The sequence below is a fragment of the Passer domesticus genome, chromosome 8 (genome assembly GCF_036417665.1).
Source record: "Passer domesticus isolate bPasDom1 chromosome 8, bPasDom1.hap1, whole genome shotgun sequence".
NCBI lineage: Eukaryota > Metazoa > Chordata > Aves > Passeriformes > Passeridae > Passer > Passer domesticus.
The window spans coordinates 39,141,951-39,161,453 of NC_087481.1; the positions used below are offsets into that span (position 1 = coordinate 39,141,951).

Below are 19,503 nucleotides of genomic sequence, written 5' to 3' on the forward strand. Positions count from 1 at the left end.
CTTATTTCACAACTAATTGATTAGTTTGGAAAAGACCACTGAGATCACTGAGTCCAACCTATGACCCAACACCATCTTGTCAACTAGACCATGGCACTGAGTGCCACATCCAGTCTTTCCTTAGACACCTCCAGGGATGGTGACTCCAACACCTCCCTGGGCAGCCCATTCCAGTCTAATCACACTTTCTGTGAAGAGATGCTTCCTCATGTTCAACCTAAGCCTACCCTAGTGCAGCTTAAACCTATGTCCTCAACTGCTTTACTTCATATTCTTGTCAATTTGACTTGCATGTAAGTTTCATATTCTTGGGAAATTCTTGTAACAAAACTTAGTCATTAAATGACTCCATGAAACCCACTAGTACAGGACTTGAGTAGGTGTAAAACAGTCATTAATGCATATCACTCACCCCATATTGGCAAGTCATCAATATACATCTGGTACCAATAGTGATTTTTGATAGCATACACAAATGCATCTCTTCTTCCCTTGTCCAAGTCAACTTCACAGTAAGTAGTCTGCATCACATCATCTGCAAAAAATTAAAGGACAGTTGGAGATTTATTAATGAGCTGGCTCAAAGTGAAGGCAAATCAAATGGAGGAATGGACAGAGCTGAAGTCTCCAAGCCGTCTTGGGTATCCTCAAGTAGATAACAATAAAGGACTTTTTAAAAGGAACCATTAAAGCAAATGCATGATTGTGTTCAGAAATCTACACTTCTGCATGCAGAGGCTTCCTACATACTGGACAAGGAAAGGTTTCACAGTATCCTTTTGCTGCTTCACCCACACTAAATTAAGGTACAAAAGCTGACAGCAGATTCACCTGAACAGATAATGAGATCTCTCTAACAATATGTATGACATTATTAACAAATACCTAAAACTGTTTACAACATTATCTCTGTTTTAGTATAATCAACTTCACTGACTAGGAATAATGCTTGTAAAAAAAAAATTAAAACTTTTTAAAGTTCTCAGCAATTTTGAAGAAACTACCCTAAGAAAGAAACAAGGTAATCAGAGTAAAGACAAAGAAAAAAAAGGAGAGAAGACAAAATTATGAATAATGTGAAGAACGCACAAGAGGCTGCATTTGGAAATCAAATAAATCCACCTCTTTCAGCCAGAAAGTTATTCTTCCCCATCTACATTTCCTCAGTTATACTGTTAGCAGCCATTCTCTTACATCCCAGTTTCCTTCCCTAATGTCTCCTTTTCAAGTGAAGGAAGATGAAAGGCCTCATATCTACAAGACTTCAGACAGCAACAGACACAAGCTCCCTCACCCACATCATAGAAATTGTATTCATGCAACAAATAGTGGAACGCAGTAGAAGTAAAGACTTCCAACTTCTCTTTTTGTCATCACTGGAACTGAGGACCCATTTTAGTAGACAAAATTAATTTCTGCCCTAAGTACAGCTCTAATTTGTATCAAAATTCAGCTTACTTTCTTTGATATGCTAACTACAATATAAAGCCTAAAAGGAAAATAAAATCACCTGCACAGAAAAAGCACAGGCGAGCAGAATATTTCTAACGTGAAACATAATTACTCTGATAACAACAAAAGTCAAAATATGCCAAGTACATCTGCTCAACAAAACTTCTTTTCTGGAGAAAAAAAGAGTAACAAAACCATTCAAGCCAATGAATGTACCAAGAAGACTTTCAGTGCCCATACTGGTATATTTAAGAGAAGGAAGCCACTAAAGTTGGCATCACAGCTGAAAGAGACATACAAATGCAAGTTTGCACTTATGCCTCTACCGAGCTGGATCCTGTATTTTTGGACTGTGTTTCCCCCCACCCGCGAAATGCCTCTCCTTGGCACTTTTTCACTTTAACATATTTTTAAATTGTCTTGACATTAATTAAAAGGGGATAAAAAAGCTAACACACAAACCCCAGAATCATTATTTTCTCTATGTGCTAAGTAGGGATTCTTTCCAAAATATTTGGCACTGCACTGTCATACTATGTTCAAATATAGGATAACACCTTTCTAATACTACATTTTTTGACTCAAAGGATTGTTACACACACAGATCAGATGAAAATAAGCCATGAATTAAAATACAGGTAGAAGAGGAACTGATAGAGGCTGTTGAAGAAAGCATTTCCCAGGGCTGAAGCAAAAAGCCTGTTTTGGAGAAGGATTATGGGGGCCAGGCTGGCTTTAGGTGACTCTCTGGTTCCCAGCGGTACCAGCACAGGTCGGTTAGACTGTAAATACTCTAAATTACTCCATGGGCTTTCAGACTGTGGAACTTGCCATTTGTTTGTTTGTTTTACCAATTGAAATGAGCTATTCTGCATATAATGCTTTAGGATATAAACAGAGAGGATTCAAAACAAAAAGACTTTTAAAATCACGTATCATCAAATATCATTTGAAGTGACACAACTGCACTGACACCTGGCTGAAGATAATGCCACAAAGAAAACCTGCCTTCACTCATTTTTACAGACCTTATTTTCAGCATTCAGAATACCAGAAGACACCACAGAGAGAGTATAATCACATCTGGATTAACTGTGTTACAAGTTGCTCCAGGGCACACATACAAAACCCCAGCAGTATCATGAGAAACAATCTCACTCAATTCTTGCAAAACACAGGCATGACATTGCATATGGAGCATGATGTCAGCCACATTGCACAGTACAGTTCCTCTCACCTCCCTTTGAAACAAGTGAAGGAAGACCAGCACTCCTTTCTCCAGCCACTGACAGCTGAAGCTGTCATTTAGTTACAGGACAGAAGTAGGTGGTCAAGCTTAAATCCACTGTTAAATGATTACATGAAAGAATCTTAGAACATTTGGCTGGGAAACCTGATGTCTATTTTATTACAGCTTTACCAGATCTAAGGTTTTGCATATGTTACAGAATTCTTATCAAAGTTATGGCTGGATGTGTGTCCAAGAGGGGAGTGAAGTTAAAGGCAGGTTCTGTGGTGCCTCTGTATCAGGGATGTCAAAGAAGTAATTAATATCTGCTATGTAATAAAGCTTCAGGATGTCAGTAGCACATTTAGCACATTTTTTAAAAGCATGACTCATTAGAAAAGCAAGTGTGCTTAGCCAGATTTCAAATTTCCTATGAACAGTCAGATCAATAGGGTTTTATTCAAACATGTAAACCATATAAAACCTCATTATATCAGACAACACTAAATGTCATCCTTCTAGAGGTGTTGCAGTAGAAAATTTGGGTGAAGAACATTAGAAATACGGTAATTTAGTAACACTTCTGAAGAAGTACAAAATGCAATTTTGTTAAATCATCCTTTCCCTCTTTAAATTAACCTTCTCTAACGGCACTGTATGGCAATATAAAAAATAAATTTTCAAACTGAAGTCACTATGATACCAATGTTCAGTATATTTAATAATTTACTAGGTCTCAAGTGTAACAGATGATGTCACTCAAAAACTCAAGTAAAGAACTTGACATATTAATTAAAAAGCATTATTATCCTAGATTTAGCTTGACAAGATAATTAAGCTACCCAAAAATGTAGAAGTTATATTAAAATATGAGTGTATGTTAATAATTCATTTCTTCCTCAACAGGCATTTATACAGATTTGAGACCTGTGATGTAAGAACAACATTGTTTGTATTGTAACAAAAGGAAAACACAACTATCTTGTATGGTTGCATGTATCCTTTCATAAGGCACACTTAATTCAACAAGAAACACTACCTCGTGGAGACTTGAATACACTGCAGATTTGCCCCACCAGCCATCACCATGAGAGTTCAAGTGGAAACCTTCACTCTCAGAAGGGCACATTACTGCAGAGTCATATTTTTTTTATTCTAGGTCAAAAAATGCAGGCAATGCCTACTGATTCAACTGCCAGTTTTACTTACACAGTTTAATACTTCAGCTAATTACAGCTGAAGCCTAAACAGTTCTTTGAATATGATGAACAACATGCAGCTTCACGCTGACCTGCTACTGCTGTCCAGTCAAACAATGTTGAGAAGGGAATTATTTTTTTATTGCAGCACCTAGTTTATTAGAACAATTCTATTTCACTCTTACTCATTTTAGAGGATAAAAACCTAAAAGTATGAAGCTCAAATCTAATTTTGTAAATTCATACAAATCTAATTTTGTAAACTCATACAATGCTTTAAAGAAATGCCTGCAACTGTTAATCTTGCCATAATGCCAAATGCACATGAAGAAAAGCACAGATGCCTGTTAACTCAGAACTTAGATATGATTCACATATTCATGAAGAAAATCTGTGCAAGTTTATTACTTATTATCTTAATTATTTCAGCTGCAGATTTTAGATACTCAACACTCCTTCAAGCTGTATCTTTTACTTAAGAATACATGAATCTATTGGTACCAACCAAGCATCTATCTGTTAACAAAAAGAAAAAGGAACACAACAACCAACCAAAAAACCAAACCACCACAAAAATACCAACAGTCCTGTTTCAATTTAATTTATCAATCACAGTGAAATAAGATTTATCCATTACAAAAATATTATTTCTATTTCATTGATACAACCTAGCTACAAAAAAAAACCCAACAAAACACCACTTCTGCACAGAACAAGGTCTACCCCTAAAATGTCACCAAAAAACTGAGCTACCATCACATTTCAACAATCTAACTGGAAAGGAATACAAATGCTAAACTTTAGGGACTGGTCTATAAAATCCAAATTTTACAATACATTAATTGGATACAAACTGTACTGGGTTTATGATAACTTTTAAGCCTCTAAAAAATGAATTTAAGTATTGCAATCCTCTGCTCGATTTCTTTATTTTTAAAACCTGTGTATCAAGGGGATTTGAATTACATGAATTTCACATAATTTCATATTAAATACTAATTTAATACTAAATAATTACTATTAATTTATTCTTGTTACTTTGAAATGTGGAAAAATTAGTATTTCAATACTTTTAACAGCAGATTAAGGATAGTAACATAAAGATGACTCCCATTCAGATTTCATTTCATGGACCACTGCTAGAAATAATAAAATAATATAACAGCTTCTGATGCAGAAGCTGCTGGAAAACAGTTAACAGCAAAGAGACTGTCTTCATCTTTTAGCCAGAGGACACAGACTGCAAGAGAAAAAACTAAAAGTGCACATATGCAGCTTCACCCATCATCTACAGGTACTTAGTAATCACCCAGCTAGCATGCAGCATCTGCTTCACTGAAAACACCTGACCTCAGCCACTGTGGCTGGGAGCTCAATCACTGCAGGTTCAACACGGATTATCGAGCTACTTAACTCCAAGGTGTTAACAACAAGAATTAAAATTTTAAAAATTCTGTGCATTGGCCATATCATAGCAGTAAACATCAGCTCACAAATCTTCTAGTCTTTTCAATTTGGTGCTGCACTTGAGAATGCTCTTGTCACAGGAATAAAAGAATCTCTTTGTAAAGTTGGGGTACTTAAAGGCAGTAAAAGTTACACATCGAACTGGCTGCACAAACAGGTATTTACCATATTCTGCTAACAGAAACTTCATTAATCTTCACCAATATGTTGAATTGCTGCCAGTTGCCTTCACTGTCCTTTCCATTTTGTGTTTCTGAGGACATTCTATGAGGTTTGACAAGAAAATTACTTCTCTCACATTGAGTAAAATTTTCAGCATGCTACAAGTGTTACAAACCAGTAGTAGGGCTGTTTCCCAGTGCTTGTACAGATACTCTTTCTTTCTTAAAAGATTCAACTCCAAACTCCTTTAGTGTGGCAATGCAAATCTATGCAAATTTAAAAATTATGAACAATTTAAGGTATTAACCAACTTTGTAAAAATATTTTATTCAACTTATCCTACTGCTAGCAAAAACATCATTAGGTATTTTATTTTGCAGATGTCCAGTTTTGGATAAAACTTTTACAGCTTACAGAAACTAAATTTCATCTGACTGTAAATGCTCAGACAAGAGATACTATGCTTAAGTTCTCCATCCAGTTAAGCACTAGTGATCCAATGAAGTGCAGTGTTCTGGAAAAAAGAGATACACAGAAATATAAATTGAATTAAATTAATAAATGTTAAAATTCAAGAGGCCAAAAGAATCTGTTATTATTTAAAGTTCTGCAACTACTAGCTACAGATATCTGAAAGGACACACACAGAGAAATTATGCAATGGAAGACTCAGGCCTTGATACCAAAAAATATATTTGCAAAAGAAGTTAAATGTCTTCTCTGGAACAGTATGGCAACATGGTGAGGACAGGGAACAACAGGGAAAAAAAACAAACCAGCTTCACCCTGTTCAGCCAAACAGGTATAAGATGAGTTAGAGACAGTACTATAAAGGTATTTGTCAGTTACTTTAAACTAGACAGTAATCACAGAAGGATACCATCATCAACCCTGTATTGAGGTGGAACTTGGAGATGTTGAGCCCTGACTACCCCTTTGCAATTGCAGCGAGTCTGCAAGTATTCATCATCACAGGAAAAAAATTACATCTTCAGAACTGGTGATTCCAGAATATTAATTCCAGTAAATAATCAAACAAGCACACACAGAAAACGTGGTTTTATTTTGTAAAATGATATAAGTTACTTCAGAAGCAATATCTGCTGCAAGCATTCTCCTCCAAGGGCACATAGATGGAAACTTCACTGGAAACTCAAAAGCCAGTGACAGTACCAATCAACCCTACAAAATACACGCAGCTGCTAGCAGCAAGAAAATTTCAGCTCTTATTAAAATACCAAGTTTGAAGAGTTTGTGTATTTTTTAAGCGACTAAATGCACTTTGAATCACTTACCTTTAAATTTGATGTCAAGACCACTAAACTCCAATTCAACTCCTTGAAGTGCTTCTCCTAGGGTTTCATGGTAATGGCTGATGCTTTTTTTTGATCCCACACAGAAAGGGAGAGAGAAGTATTTGTATGTTTCCTGGCGATTGTGGTAGGGTCCTACAGTATTCATCCACAGAACAACTTCCTCTTTATCTTGGTACTGAAAGACAAAGTAATTTAGTTAGATGAGAAGCCCAGGAGAATAAAAATGTTCAAGAAGCTCTTATTCATATTAACTAGCAGGGCAGGATTGCTCAATCACAGGCAACAGCCACATTTAAAGACAGCTGAGCATTTTTGTCTTTTGCATGACAGGGGCTCTAGCTGCTTTCATAGAAATAAAAAAAAAAGCCAAGTTGATCATACAGTTTCTTCCAGCCTATCAGTGAAGTATCATATAAGGGGGATTCAAGGAAGATGTAGAAGATGCAGCAAGCAGAAGTCTTTAAAATAAACAAGCTTCTACTAATTTCGTAACAACACAGATCAGTTAAAAGCAAAACTCTGCTTATCCCAGCTGAAATAAAGAAAACACCAAATAAATGTCTTGTTAAACAAGATCTTAGCAAAACAGTCAGGAAATCTACCCACACTGACAGATAAATTTTGTGTTTTCCTAAAATGCAGCTCCCTTTCTTTTTAGAAAGGGTATAAACTGCATTCAAAATTCCCAGAAGAGCACAATGCCTCACAGGAAGCACTAAAATTAAACTGTTGCGTACCTACAGTAGCCAAGAGCCAAAGTCAGACAGAAGAACTGTATTTTGATGCATTTCCAACATTCCCACAGTGAAAAAACAGAACAGCAAGAAGTCTGGTGGCTGCTACAAAATTCTCTCTGGGAACATTCCCTCTTCACTTTCCACAGCTACTGTTAGCCAGGAAAACATATTCCTTGCCTAGGAGCCAATAATTTTTTTCAAGCTCTTATTACTTCTGAACAACAAAAAAAAGTACTTAAAAGTCATTAATCTATCAGTATTCAAATATTGGACAAATTCAGGAAAATTAAATAATGTGAAATAATATTTTGCATTATATCTGTATGCATGTGGATGAGGTATCAGATTTGCTGATTACTACACAAAGTCTCTCACACAACACTACTTCACCTATAATTTCAACAGATCAAGAGGGACAGGGACTGCAATATAACTTCTAAGGCAGGAAAAAACCCTACTTATATACACATAAAAGCAAATCACTATACAGGTCCTGAATTTTTTTAGGTACAGAAGTATAAAGTACTATTTTAAGACCAAAACACAGACATAGAACACCTTGGAGAAGAAAGCAAAATGATAAATAGACATAACTATTCCATAGTGCACAGCTGAAATACTGAACACAGTTCTGTATCTCCCTTTTTAACAAATGAACAAAGATTCTTCAACTCCATTTATTCTGAACAATCAGAGTCATACCAAGACGTCAGTGCAGAAATGAAATGAAAAAAAAAAATTCAGATGAAGTGTTTAAAAGTTAAACTCAAGGATTTAAACAAACATGCTTCGGAAAATAATTTAATCCCTTTAAACTAACACACCATCTCAATTAAAGGCTCATCTTTTTCGTTTTCAAAGATGTACAAAGGTCATTCCAGCCTCTTACGTGAGTGATTTCCAACAAGAAACTTAAAATATCTTACTAATTTAATTCTGAACTGCAGCAGAGACCAAACACTTATTGGTTTACACAAACCAGCCCCTTTGCAGAGCACACACTTCAGAGCATTTCTTACAGGTAAAGAATGTCAAAGAAGCATCAAATAAAAAGTAAGCAACAAGAGAAAGCAAGAAAAAGTAGACATTCCTCCTCTCTGCCAGTAAACAGAAAGGTTATACAAGTCCAGCACAGTTGTCCAAAGAAAGTTGGTAAAGATAACAGAAAGAAAGCAAAGTCCCAGTTCCAATCCCCTCAGCTGCAGAAGCAGACAGTGGAGTCTGCACTTCGAATCCACCTCTAGCTCTTGCCAAGAGAGCACGGGACGAGCTGGTCCATATCTCTTCCTAGCCTGTTATTTCTATCATGTCTTCTGTTTCCTCCTCTAACAGCTGCAGAACATATTTCCAGCCCTTTCTCAAAATGGTCTATACATGTCAAGAGCCCACTTTAGCCCTACTTGTACCAAACAGCTTACATGTGAGCTGAGCTATGTCTCTGTTTAACCTTCAGTAATAGAATATGACGACATCCTTACGTCTGTCAGTTCATCTTTGACTGCCTTAACAAAGCAGTGACCACTGCTTTTCTCAGCTGTCCGTTTCTGACATGCTTCATACTGAGCTGGGACCTCCACATTTTTGGAACTCATGACAGACAAGGCAGAAACCAACAGATTAAGAACATAATACACAAAATCTTTCTATGTTTCCTGATCTACCAATGTAACTAAAGAGTAATTACAACGTCTGCAATAGCAAATCTGGTCTTTGCTTGTCTCTTATCTGCATGAGGCTTAGTTCTTCTTCAGGGCCTACTACAAGTTTTTCCTGCAATGGTCCAAGATGCCATCAACCTACTCTAGAGAGAAAAGGGGCCACATCAAACAGATGCAAAAAATTCAGTCTGCATTTATTACTTCCTCCTTTCTCACAACCACCCCAGAAGAGCACGAGACAAACCTTTTCAGGACTGCTAGATAAACAAACACACCACCTCAGCCAGCCCATGCTACACCTCACTCACACAGTCCTCAGGCACAGCCGGCTGCCTTTCACCAGGTGCTCCCACTGACCTCCACTAATTAAGAGCATTGTAGTAAGCAAAACAACTTAAGCACTTTCACCTTAAATTTGGGGGTGGTGCCTAGCAGAAACGGAAGGACATTTTCTTCTCTCCATTTGTTGGGTTTTGCTCATTGTCAATTATAAGGAAGAACTTTCACATTTAAATACACTTCTCTGACATGACAGATCTTATCCTTGCATTCTTAGCCTAGTGGTAGGGTAACTTGTTGGCAAGAACACAGTTCTATTAAAGAGTTCAAGTGTGGTGGTTTGATGGTGGGTTTTCTGTCTGGTTTCTTTTCTGTTCTATTTCATTAGGGCCTTCATAATATCCAAGAGTCCATAATAAATAACAATGCCAACACAAAGGAAAACTTATTTAGGCCAGACAAAGCACAAGAGTATTTTGTAGGAGACTGTACTGTCACCTCTTTATGAGGGCTGCTAAGTTTTGAGAAGGCTTAGATATAACACATCTTTCAGCAAAAAGGTCACACTATGAGAGAGAGAACATAAAGTAAGCCAAGATGAACATAGTAAATGACAAGGCCAAGAAGGTCAACAAGTGAGATGCTGTAATCTGTACTCTGGTGTATCTCAGCAAACTCTTCTGGTTTTGGTTCATATGAAGGGATAATATACTGCTTGTAGCTCAGAGATCCCAATTATATCCACAGACACAAGCATTTAACAACTTGGTCACATTGCCACAACTCACACAGTTCAGTACTTCCACACGTGAGAGAAGGCTACAAAACACTATTTTATTTATGTTTCACTTACTGTAATTTATGAAAAAATGTCTGTAAGCTTCACATATTTTTCTGCACTAAGCTTAATTATCAGCTCAGTAATTTCCGTGGCTATAGGGAATATAAAATAATATATTTACAGATGCAGTCTGAAAAGTCTCAGCATAGACACAAGTTACCTACCATATAACTGCTAAGCTAAGGGAGAAAAATCTTCAGAAACTTTTTTCTGTAATTGCCAACCAGGCGGTGGAGGACCAACCTGCACCTCAAACACAACTACATATTATCTACCACCCTCTTCACAGCTGAGGACATCTGTTCCAAAGCAGCACAATATGGTCACGCTGCCTGTTCAGAGCACTGGGCTGCAGGGATGTGCCTGTGCAAGCTAAAATCACATCCAACCCATCTGCAGCTCTTCCTTGCTGCCCGTATTGATGGGTCCACTCCAATTCCCTGCAGAACACTGAACTGGCAGGAAGCTTGTGTAATCTGACAAGGCCAGGAGTGCATCTCTTCTATGTAATACAACTAGTGAAAAACTGGGGGTGTGCACCACTTTGAGGCTTTATATAAAGACAATTTCCATACATCTATACAGTTTAGAAACTATTCAAGTATAGCAACACTGGCACTGACTTCAGTACAGCACACATATCTTTCTTTCCTGTTACCCAACAGGGCACTCATGGTGTGGAAAGCAACTATGTTCTCTTTGCTCCACTGTAGAAATTAGCATGCTAACCCTAAAAACAGAATATTTATTCTACGAAACAATTAAGGTTAGATTAAGTCAGTTACAAAAAGTTGCAGAAAAATATATGAGACTGCTGCTGATATTCTTCTTTAAACCAGGAAAACACTTTGCAAAAAAATGATGGGAGACAAAAAGAGGATTGCAACTGCCAAATCTCATGTGATGATTCAGCAAAATAAATTCCAATCAAGACAGTTTCTTTGAGAAAATATGCAATTTTACTCCTTTCCTCGAACAGAAGTCTGGAATGACGTGCTCCACAATGTACATCTTTCCAGGGGAAAAAAAGAACCAATGTTATTTGTTACTGGCAAAGCAAAGATGTAGAAGCAAGACAAGAAACACAGGAGACAGCAAGCAAAACTCACCTGGCAAGTAATATCCCAGGCTTGCAGTCCTCAGTATCCTACAGATATTCCGTCTATGGAGCACTGTGATAATACTCAACACATCCACATTAAATCCACCCTATTAAACTGCGGATTTCAGCCTCATGCTTGCCTTTAGACAAAGCAGGCTATTTCCAGTAACACTTCTTTATTTCTCGCTGAATTTCAGGCCTCATCAAGATGTGTCTAGAACTGCACCAGTGGCACAGGCTGAACTTCTGTACACGCAGTACTTTTACTGTTACACTTCCTAGATGCACGAGATTGCTCAGGCACACCACGTCCTGCTTCCATGACATTTATTTCACCTCTTCAAAATGGAAACACAACTTCAAAGAGGAATCAGGCCACTCATCTGCGCACAACTTCACATGCAAATAAGTATTTTACATGAACTGAAATGTTTTCCACAGTGTTTCTCTAACTGACAATTTTCAGATCCTATACAAAGTTCCTAATTTTACATACTAATTTTAAATAAGCTGTACATGCTCAGGGTTTTAACACATTTGATCAGGGTATAAGTCAAGCAAAACTGCTTTTCTCAACCACTTTAAATTAGGAATTTTGCTGTACCATATAGGCTGGGTTTTGTTTATTTTTCAATTTTTTTTCATGTATTTTTATTCTTACAGAGCACAGACAACTAAACTGAAGCAAGGTTAAAATTAAAATGCTACCTACTCTCTAGACCATTCTCCTGCAACAAAAACCACAGGGTATTTCAGAATGTTTTATGGTTTGTCTATTACATCACCAATTTCAACAAGTCTAGCAACAGATGTGAAAGCAAAGGCCAGGCAGGAGCCCCCCAGCCCTGTTTCTGCAGGACCAGTACACATCGTGATAAGGCCACCAGCACCCCATTGACACTATCGCTTCCACAAATAAAAGGATAACTGTCAAGAAATGTTGCAATTTTTATAATACAGGCAATGAGCAAGTACATTACATGCACTGAAGCATGAAAGTAAAAGTTAAAGAATCACCAGACAAGTTTTCAGTTAGTTCCTGATAAACTGTTCTATCATGGTCTGAAGTTATGCTGCTGTACTGTCTTTAGACAATGGAGATTTTAATACTGTGGCAAAAATTTCTCTTCACCTGCTATTCATTTTAAATACCCATGTCTTTATCTTATAATTGTATTTACACTGTTCTTCCTCCGAAGAAAGGCAGATGTGATTTTTAAAGCGCAATTCAAATTCAAGATAAAGGATATAAGCTGTTGATTCAATGACACTATCCATACCTAATATCTCCAGAAACAATAGTTTAGACCTGGAGCTTCATGCAGAGTCCTCTCACAATTACCTCTTACAGTATTTGCTTAGAAGTCCACAGCCATAAAATAAAGGACACGTGTAATACATATTACAGCACACACTGCATACTATTCCATGTTACATTAAAAGCTTAATGCAGCACTTCTGTATGTCCAACATGCTGAGCAGTGACAACACCCTGTTCAGCTGTGTCAGGATGCACCAGCACACCTTCCCCCAGGGAGCTGCACACCCAGGAAATGGAAGGATAAGGATAAGGATGTGTACTCCTACCAACAGGTTTTGAGTCTTAAACTCAGTGAAAATTTAGTTTGAGATCACCAAATCCTAAATTTCCCTTCCACTTCTCCAAAAGTGAGCAGAGCCTTCAAAATGTAGTAAAGCACTTTGAAAATAAGAAAATTTATCTCCCAGCTGAAATCATATTTAAAACTGAAATTCACTAAAATGCAGTATTTAAGGAATATTTCCTTCAGGTTATCTTAGCATCAGTACAGTACTACAAAATCATGGGCATGCTTCATTCATGCTATTAATGCTTCCACTCCAATCTCCCACACAAGATTAAAATATCAAAATACCCAAGCAAGGAGACAGCCTTCCAAAAAAAGCTAGCTGTCTTTCTACACCAACTATTCCTAACCTATCACATAACCTATCCAGTTAATAAACTATGTGAACAAGAATACTAAACCAAAATAGACTTATAATCCCTCAGAGCTGAGTAGTTTAGATGAAAAAATGACAAGCTTTCAAAAGGAATTTGTGATTTCCATGGGTAATTGTTTAGGTAATCATTAGGTAGTCATCAAAAGATCTAAAAACATCAGAAATCACTTTTGAAGGGTAAGCTCAAACCCAAATAAATTCAGTGACAGGTTTATTTTTTTTCCCCTAGAAGATTACCGATATTAATTTAATAATGAATAATCCCTCAAGTTAACCAGCCCTTAAAATAAACACAGCGCTATGCTGAAAACCATCTCACCTCAGCAGAAGCCTCACTGTAAAGCACAGTTCAGCAACAAAACCAGCACCTTATCTAGTTCAAAGAATATCTGTTCCTTGAAAGTACTGAATATTAGATTAACTGCAGAACCAATAAAATGCTTTCCCTTTCAAAAACTAAACACAATCCTAATCAGTTTTAAAGTCCTCAAAAATAAATGGAATAAGGTTAATTACCTAAAAGCTATCAATACTACTTATCTGTTTTATTAAGAACACTTGGTAAGCTTTAGCATGCCGCACCTTGGGAAAACTGTGTTAAGAACCTCAGCAAGTGTTCACCAGCCAGGCTGCTCAGGAGCAAGAGAGCCCTGACAGTCAGGCAGACCCGGTGTTTAATCACAGCCGCGCTCTGACACACTCCCCTTGCAGCAAACAGAGACGGGTTCTAGGAAAGTCTCGGTCCAAAATCACATCTCAGCTTATCAGGCAAACTTCCACTTTCGCACAGTGAAAGCCACGGGAAACGACTCTGATGTAAAACCAGAAACTGATGAAGCACTGGTATTTTTTTCCTAGAGATTCTTTTTGGGTAACATTGCGAGCACTTCAGAGAAACACTTCTCACGCCAATGCGTGAGCTCTCCGACCAGCAGTGTTTCCTACACCCATTTTTCTCGCGGGTCCGTGGCCGTGTCCCGCCGGCTCCCGCTGCGGAGCCCATTCCCGCCGTGCAGCCTCTTCCCGAGGGAGCTGCCAGCCCCTGTCCCGCAGGGCTGCCGCGGCCGCGCTCGGCTCGGACCTGTGCTCGGAAGCAAGAGCAAACATCCTCCCGAGAGGAGGGCAGAGCAAACAGCGCTCTCCAAACAAAGCACGCGTACCTGCCGGGCGTTTATCTGCTCCAGGAAAAGGTGGGACACCCCGCCCGGCCGCACAAGGATGTGCAAACCGGATCGGAGAGCGCGGCGGCCCTGCCCCCAGCGCCCCGGCGCCCCCCGAGCGCCGAAGCGGATCGCGGGGCCCGGCTCCGGCCGGAACAGCCCGAGCGGGCGCGCAGGGAGCCCCGCGGGCGGCAGCCGCCCGCTCCCCCCGGGGCCGCGGCCCGCGGCGCCCCGTCCCTCCCGCCCGCCGCGGCACGGGGGCCCGGCCCGAGCGCCGCTCCCGGGGAAGCCGGGCGCCGCCTCACCGTGTGCTCGTGCTCGTCGGCGCGGGCGCGCAGCGGCAGGAGCGGCAGGAGCAGCAGGAGCAGCCCGGGCGCCGCCATCTCGGGCCTCGGCGTCCCCAGCAGGCCCCGCCGCGGCACCGGCCCGCGCCCGCCGCCGACGCCACTTCCGCCCCGCCCGCCACGTCACCCGCCCGCCCGCCGGAACCGCGGGGGCGCTCCCGGAGCGCTACGGGAGCCCCGCGGGGCGGGCGGGGCGCGGGCAGCGCCGGTCGTACCGGATGGGATTGTAACTGATAGTTGGTTTTGATCCGTAAAGGAATCGAAGGGTCTTTGGGAAGGGCGGGACTGCGTGCAAGCACCCTGCGGAGCACAAGTCTGGGAGCAGCAGCTGGGGGAGCTGCGCTCTCTGAGCCTGGAGAGGAGGAGGCTCAGGGACCCTTTTCACTCTCTGCAGGTGCCTGAAAGGAGGCTCCGGCGGGGCGGGGGTCGCTCTGCTCCCGGGGAACCAGACAGGACAAGAGGCGAGGGGCCCTGGCTTGGACAGCAGGCGCAGTTTCTTCACGGACGGGCTGCTCAAATACTGGAAGGGCTGCCAAGGAGGTGGTGAGGCACCTGGCCCTGGAGGCGTTTAAGAAAGTGGACAGGGTCAAGTTGACACGGGGATGTCCAGGCCGAGGTCGGACTCGACGCTCTCAGAGCTTTTCCAAGCTCATCCGTTCTGTGATTCTGTGAAATGCAGGGTCCCGTTCCCTGCACCCTCAGACAAGCAGCACTCGGAGCCGCGGGGCCCGGGCGGGCACTGAGGCGGCACAGCCACACCTGGACCTTGTTCAGGCTTGGCCAGGACGAAGCCCACAAACCTGCCTCCAAACTTGGACCCACCTCCAACTACAAGTCCGCAGTCAGAAAAACCAAACCAAACAAAGCCTTCAATGCAAAAAGCTCATGGTCTTTAACATTGATTCATCAGACAACTTTAAAATTAAGCACAGTAAAAAATTTCAGAAGTTATCTTATACATTCTTTAAAAAGGTGGGGGGGGGGCTATATTATCTTCTCAAATGAATAGAACCAACAAACACACAGACAGACAACAAACGCCATGAGCAGAAGGCAGGAACTCTTGTGCTGTTACATGTCATCCATGCTTTGTAGAGATGATGCAGAAAACCAATTTCCCTGTTACCATCATAGCTATGCTAAAAGCTTTTCCTCTGGTGGTTTCACACATTCCGTCTACCTTCCCTGAATGTATTTCACAAGATAAATTTATCTGAAGCCTTTTCCACAGATTCAGGAGACAGTGCATGCACTGTTTTCAGTAGAAGTGAGGTCCCTGTACAGATACTTGCCAAAACCCATGCTTGCATTACACACACACATACAGACTAAAAAAAAAATAAAACCTAGACAGTTTTGATAACACAATATGTTTCTTTCTAGTCATTGCATCTCAGTCCAAAATAGAGTCGCTTACCCTTGGGAGACAGAGAGAGGAGGCTTCAGCATCTTCAGTTTATTCAGTACTTAAGTCTCTCAGTCAGCACCAGGGCCAACCAGAGCCATCTGCTGCAGCAGGGCTTGCAGGGCATGCTGTACAAAGAACAAACACTCCCCAGGCCTGCCAGCTGGCCCCCGAGTGGTGGATTGGTTGGTGCCCCTACAATTGGCCAGGCCACTTGAGTTGTTACAAGCAATTTTATTATCTGTTCAGTCCTTCCATCAGAAACACTGTTCATATTTCCCCTTCCACTTTCATTCCCAAGCATATTCTCAAGTAGCCAGCAATCTGCATGCACGCTGTTTTCTTCTCTGGTCTCTTCTGATCTTCAGTTTCAGTGCATTTCCCATCCTGGGTGGAAGCAACACACACCACATGCTCACCAGCACAAAATACAGATGCAGGGGCTGCATGCATTGAAATGTAAGAGGCTGAAAGCAATTAGATGAATCCAACCTATGTGGAGCACACACACATTGGTAGCTAAGCAGGTGCATCACTGTTGGCCTGTAAGAGGCTTGAAAAAGATGTGACTGCATCCAATTGTTTACCTGCATCCAACAGTAAAGCCATCTTAGCGCTGTTCCTTTTTTCCTCAATAGGATGAGTCTTGCAGTGATTGTTGGTTACTGAGATCCCTCACTAATCCAGCAGCAGTGAGACAGGAATGCCTGAAACTACAGCTGCATCTTCAGTTTCCCTCCCTTAAGGAGTGCACAAGGGGCCTGAACAGAGTGCAGTTATAGCATAGCTCAGCTCCGCTTTTGGGAGAGGTCTCACCCAGAGCTCCACCAGCATTTCTTCACTTATCCTTGCTACTATTTTCCTCATTTCAGCACCAAAACCTCCTTGCCTCCATCCAATTTGAGCTAACAGAGCTGGAAACCTTGTTTCATTCCAAGAGCACAGGAAGGCAGCTCTCACCTCACCTCCCCTGGCTACAGCGAACAAGAGCAAACTCACTGAGAGTCTATAGTAGCAGTTACTGGAGACAGCACTGAGGTTTCTTTAAAAAATAAAATAATCAAAAACAATCAGAAAGGACACCTCTCTATCTGGTGTGCTGTGTATGCAGCACAACACTTGCATCCCTCTGCCATCAAAAGGAGAAAGTTTATGAACTGCATTTGGAGTCACCCAAATCCTGTGAGTCTAACGCATAGATGACATTTAGCATATGCCTATATCCCTGGAAGCAGCAGGGGCTTCTTCACCTTCATTCAGTGCTGGTCAAGGCACGGTTGCTGCCACTTCTGCAGCTTCACACATTGGCATTGCCACCCTGTGAGAGTAAGGAACTGCAACTCTGTCACCTGCCCTCCTACAGATGAAGGGGAGCTGACATGATCAGACAGAAGCTCTCCATGTCCCACCTATACCTGAGGGATCACCTAGTACAGATGTATCTGTCTGTTTCTCAAGCCATTCCCCCCTCTTTCATCCCTGAAAGCCAAGTATGTAATGATGTTTAATTCCCTGCCCTGAAGGTTATCTTGCAGATTCCCATCTGTGTCCCTCATGGACAACCACAGCCTTGAACTGTCCCCCAAGAGATGGGATATGCACAGAATATTTCAAGGTCTGGAAGAGAGCCAAACCAGGAAGTCTCCTTAAGTTTGTAAGACCCCAGGCAGAAAAAAGGCTGGACATAGCTGCTGCAGATTCACACTGGTAGAAAGGGACAGTAGAGCAAGCAGAGTCCAGCCCCCAGGCTGTCTGTTTCCACTGCAGCCAGCTAAAATACAGCTGGTATTTGTGAGGGGTGTGCACTGATAACTGGAGACTCACTGCTATTGCAGAGTATGAAGTGAAATGCATTCATATTGCTGCATAGTGACCACATGTAAGAGACACAGAACACAGCACTGCCACCAATTCCTTCTCGAATTTGAGAGCTCAGTCATGTGATGCTGTAACACCATAGCTGCACCTTGCCTGAAAAAGGTTGAAGTATAGTTGGTTTGTGATACAGAAGGTCCCTTACCAGCTCTCTTGGGAATTTTCATGGTAAATGCAGCACACACAACACCTTGTCTGTCCTCTTCAGGAAGCGAACAGGAAAAGGAAAGGCATTTTTAAGGTTGCATGCAAAATACATTCTCAAAGACAATTTCTCATCCCCCCATGGTTTAATGATTGCTAAAGGGGAATGCTACACAGTCTGAAAGGTCAGTATAATTGTATCAAAAATGTTATGCCAAGCAGTAGTACATTCACCTGCTCCTGCTGTAATGAGCATTTTTCAAACATCTTATTTTCTTTACTTTTTAAGCATGTTTTACAGTCAAGCCCTGGTACACTGTATTGAGAGGTTTGGTAACAATGCTTATCAGGATTTAGTTCCTAAAAGGACACATATGCTTTCTTGATCAAATAGGATCTTCATGTTGGTGCAGGACTCCCAAGACACACATCAATGTTCTTCCCTTGAAGCCCCAAAGCACCAAAATTCTTCCAACTAAAAAAAATGTTATAGAACATCAAAAAGTCTCAGTGAAAATCATGGGAAAAATCACCAGAACTTCAGGGAGAATGAAGGGGATGAAATCATTTGGGTCCCACTCATAAATAATTTAACGCAGCCCAAAAAATTTTCTGTACAAACACATATATAAACAAGAAAAAAAATCTTCTGTTCCACAGATGTTGAGACATTCAGCGACCTCTTGGAGGCACAGGTGGAGGATAAAAGCCTTCACAGCTTATAGGCCTATAAAAAGATAGAAAAAAAAATCATGAAAATGTATGTAAAAGTAGTAGAAAATAGAGTTCGGGAACAACACATTGCATGCAATAACACAATATGTAAGCATACTGTACAATCAGTAGTCATGCAAGAAGAAAAACAGGCTGATTGAGCAACAGAGCAGATGCCAAGCTGCCAGAGCACTGTTCTTGTCCAAGCTATTTCTTCTGTTCTTCAGCTGCAGTATTCTACTATTACTGGAAAGAGATGCTATAATAGTTGGAATAGAACTTTGAAGCATGGTAGCTTTCTCCTGAAATGAAGATGCAATAGGAAGAGATCAAAAGATTCAAAACCTTTCTTCAAACTAACTGCAGATAAATTCCAGCTATCTCCTTGCCAAAGCCAAGCCAACAACACAGACCTTGCTGTATCCACACAGTGACAA

General features: G+C 40.8%; 2 protein-coding genes and 1 long non-coding RNA gene across 11 annotated transcripts in view; 1 reads left to right on the plus strand and 2 right to left on the minus strand.

Annotated features, from left to right (window-relative positions):
* TM9SF3 (transmembrane 9 superfamily member 3) overlaps nucleotides 1-15,042 on the minus strand; it is a 44,243-nt gene extending 29,201 nt beyond the window's left edge. The window contains exons 1-3 of one of the 2 annotated variants that reach the window (XM_064430605.1): nucleotides 14,890-15,042; nucleotides 6,804-6,999; nucleotides 413-535 (exon numbers count right to left, since the gene is read on the minus strand). In XM_064430605.1, coding sequence (XP_064286675.1) covers nucleotides 413-535; nucleotides 6,804-6,999; nucleotides 14,890-14,967 — 397 coding nt within the window. In that variant the 5' untranslated portion in view covers nucleotides 14,968-15,042. Of the gene's footprint in view, nucleotides 1-412; nucleotides 536-6,803; nucleotides 7,000-9,463; nucleotides 9,588-14,889 lie in introns of those variants that run through there. The other variant, XM_064430604.1, reaches the window with a different exon arrangement.
* Nucleotides 14,984-18,298, plus strand: LOC135306500 (uncharacterized). Its single transcript, XR_010367305.1, has 2 exons — nucleotides 14,984-15,241; nucleotides 15,323-18,298. It is a non-coding gene; the product is annotated as an uncharacterized LOC135306500 (long non-coding RNA).
* Nucleotides 18,299-18,479: 181 nt separating this feature from the next.
* PIK3AP1 (phosphoinositide-3-kinase adaptor protein 1) overlaps nucleotides 18,480-19,503 on the minus strand; it is a 37,263-nt gene continuing 36,239 nt past the window's right edge. For all 8 annotated transcript variants that reach the window (XM_064430601.1, XM_064430603.1, XM_064430602.1 and 5 more), the window contains exon 17: nucleotides 18,480-19,079. In XM_064430601.1, coding sequence (XP_064286671.1) covers nucleotides 19,025-19,079 — 55 coding nt within the window. In that variant the 3' untranslated portion in view covers nucleotides 18,480-19,024. The remainder of the gene's footprint in view (nucleotides 19,080-19,503) is intronic.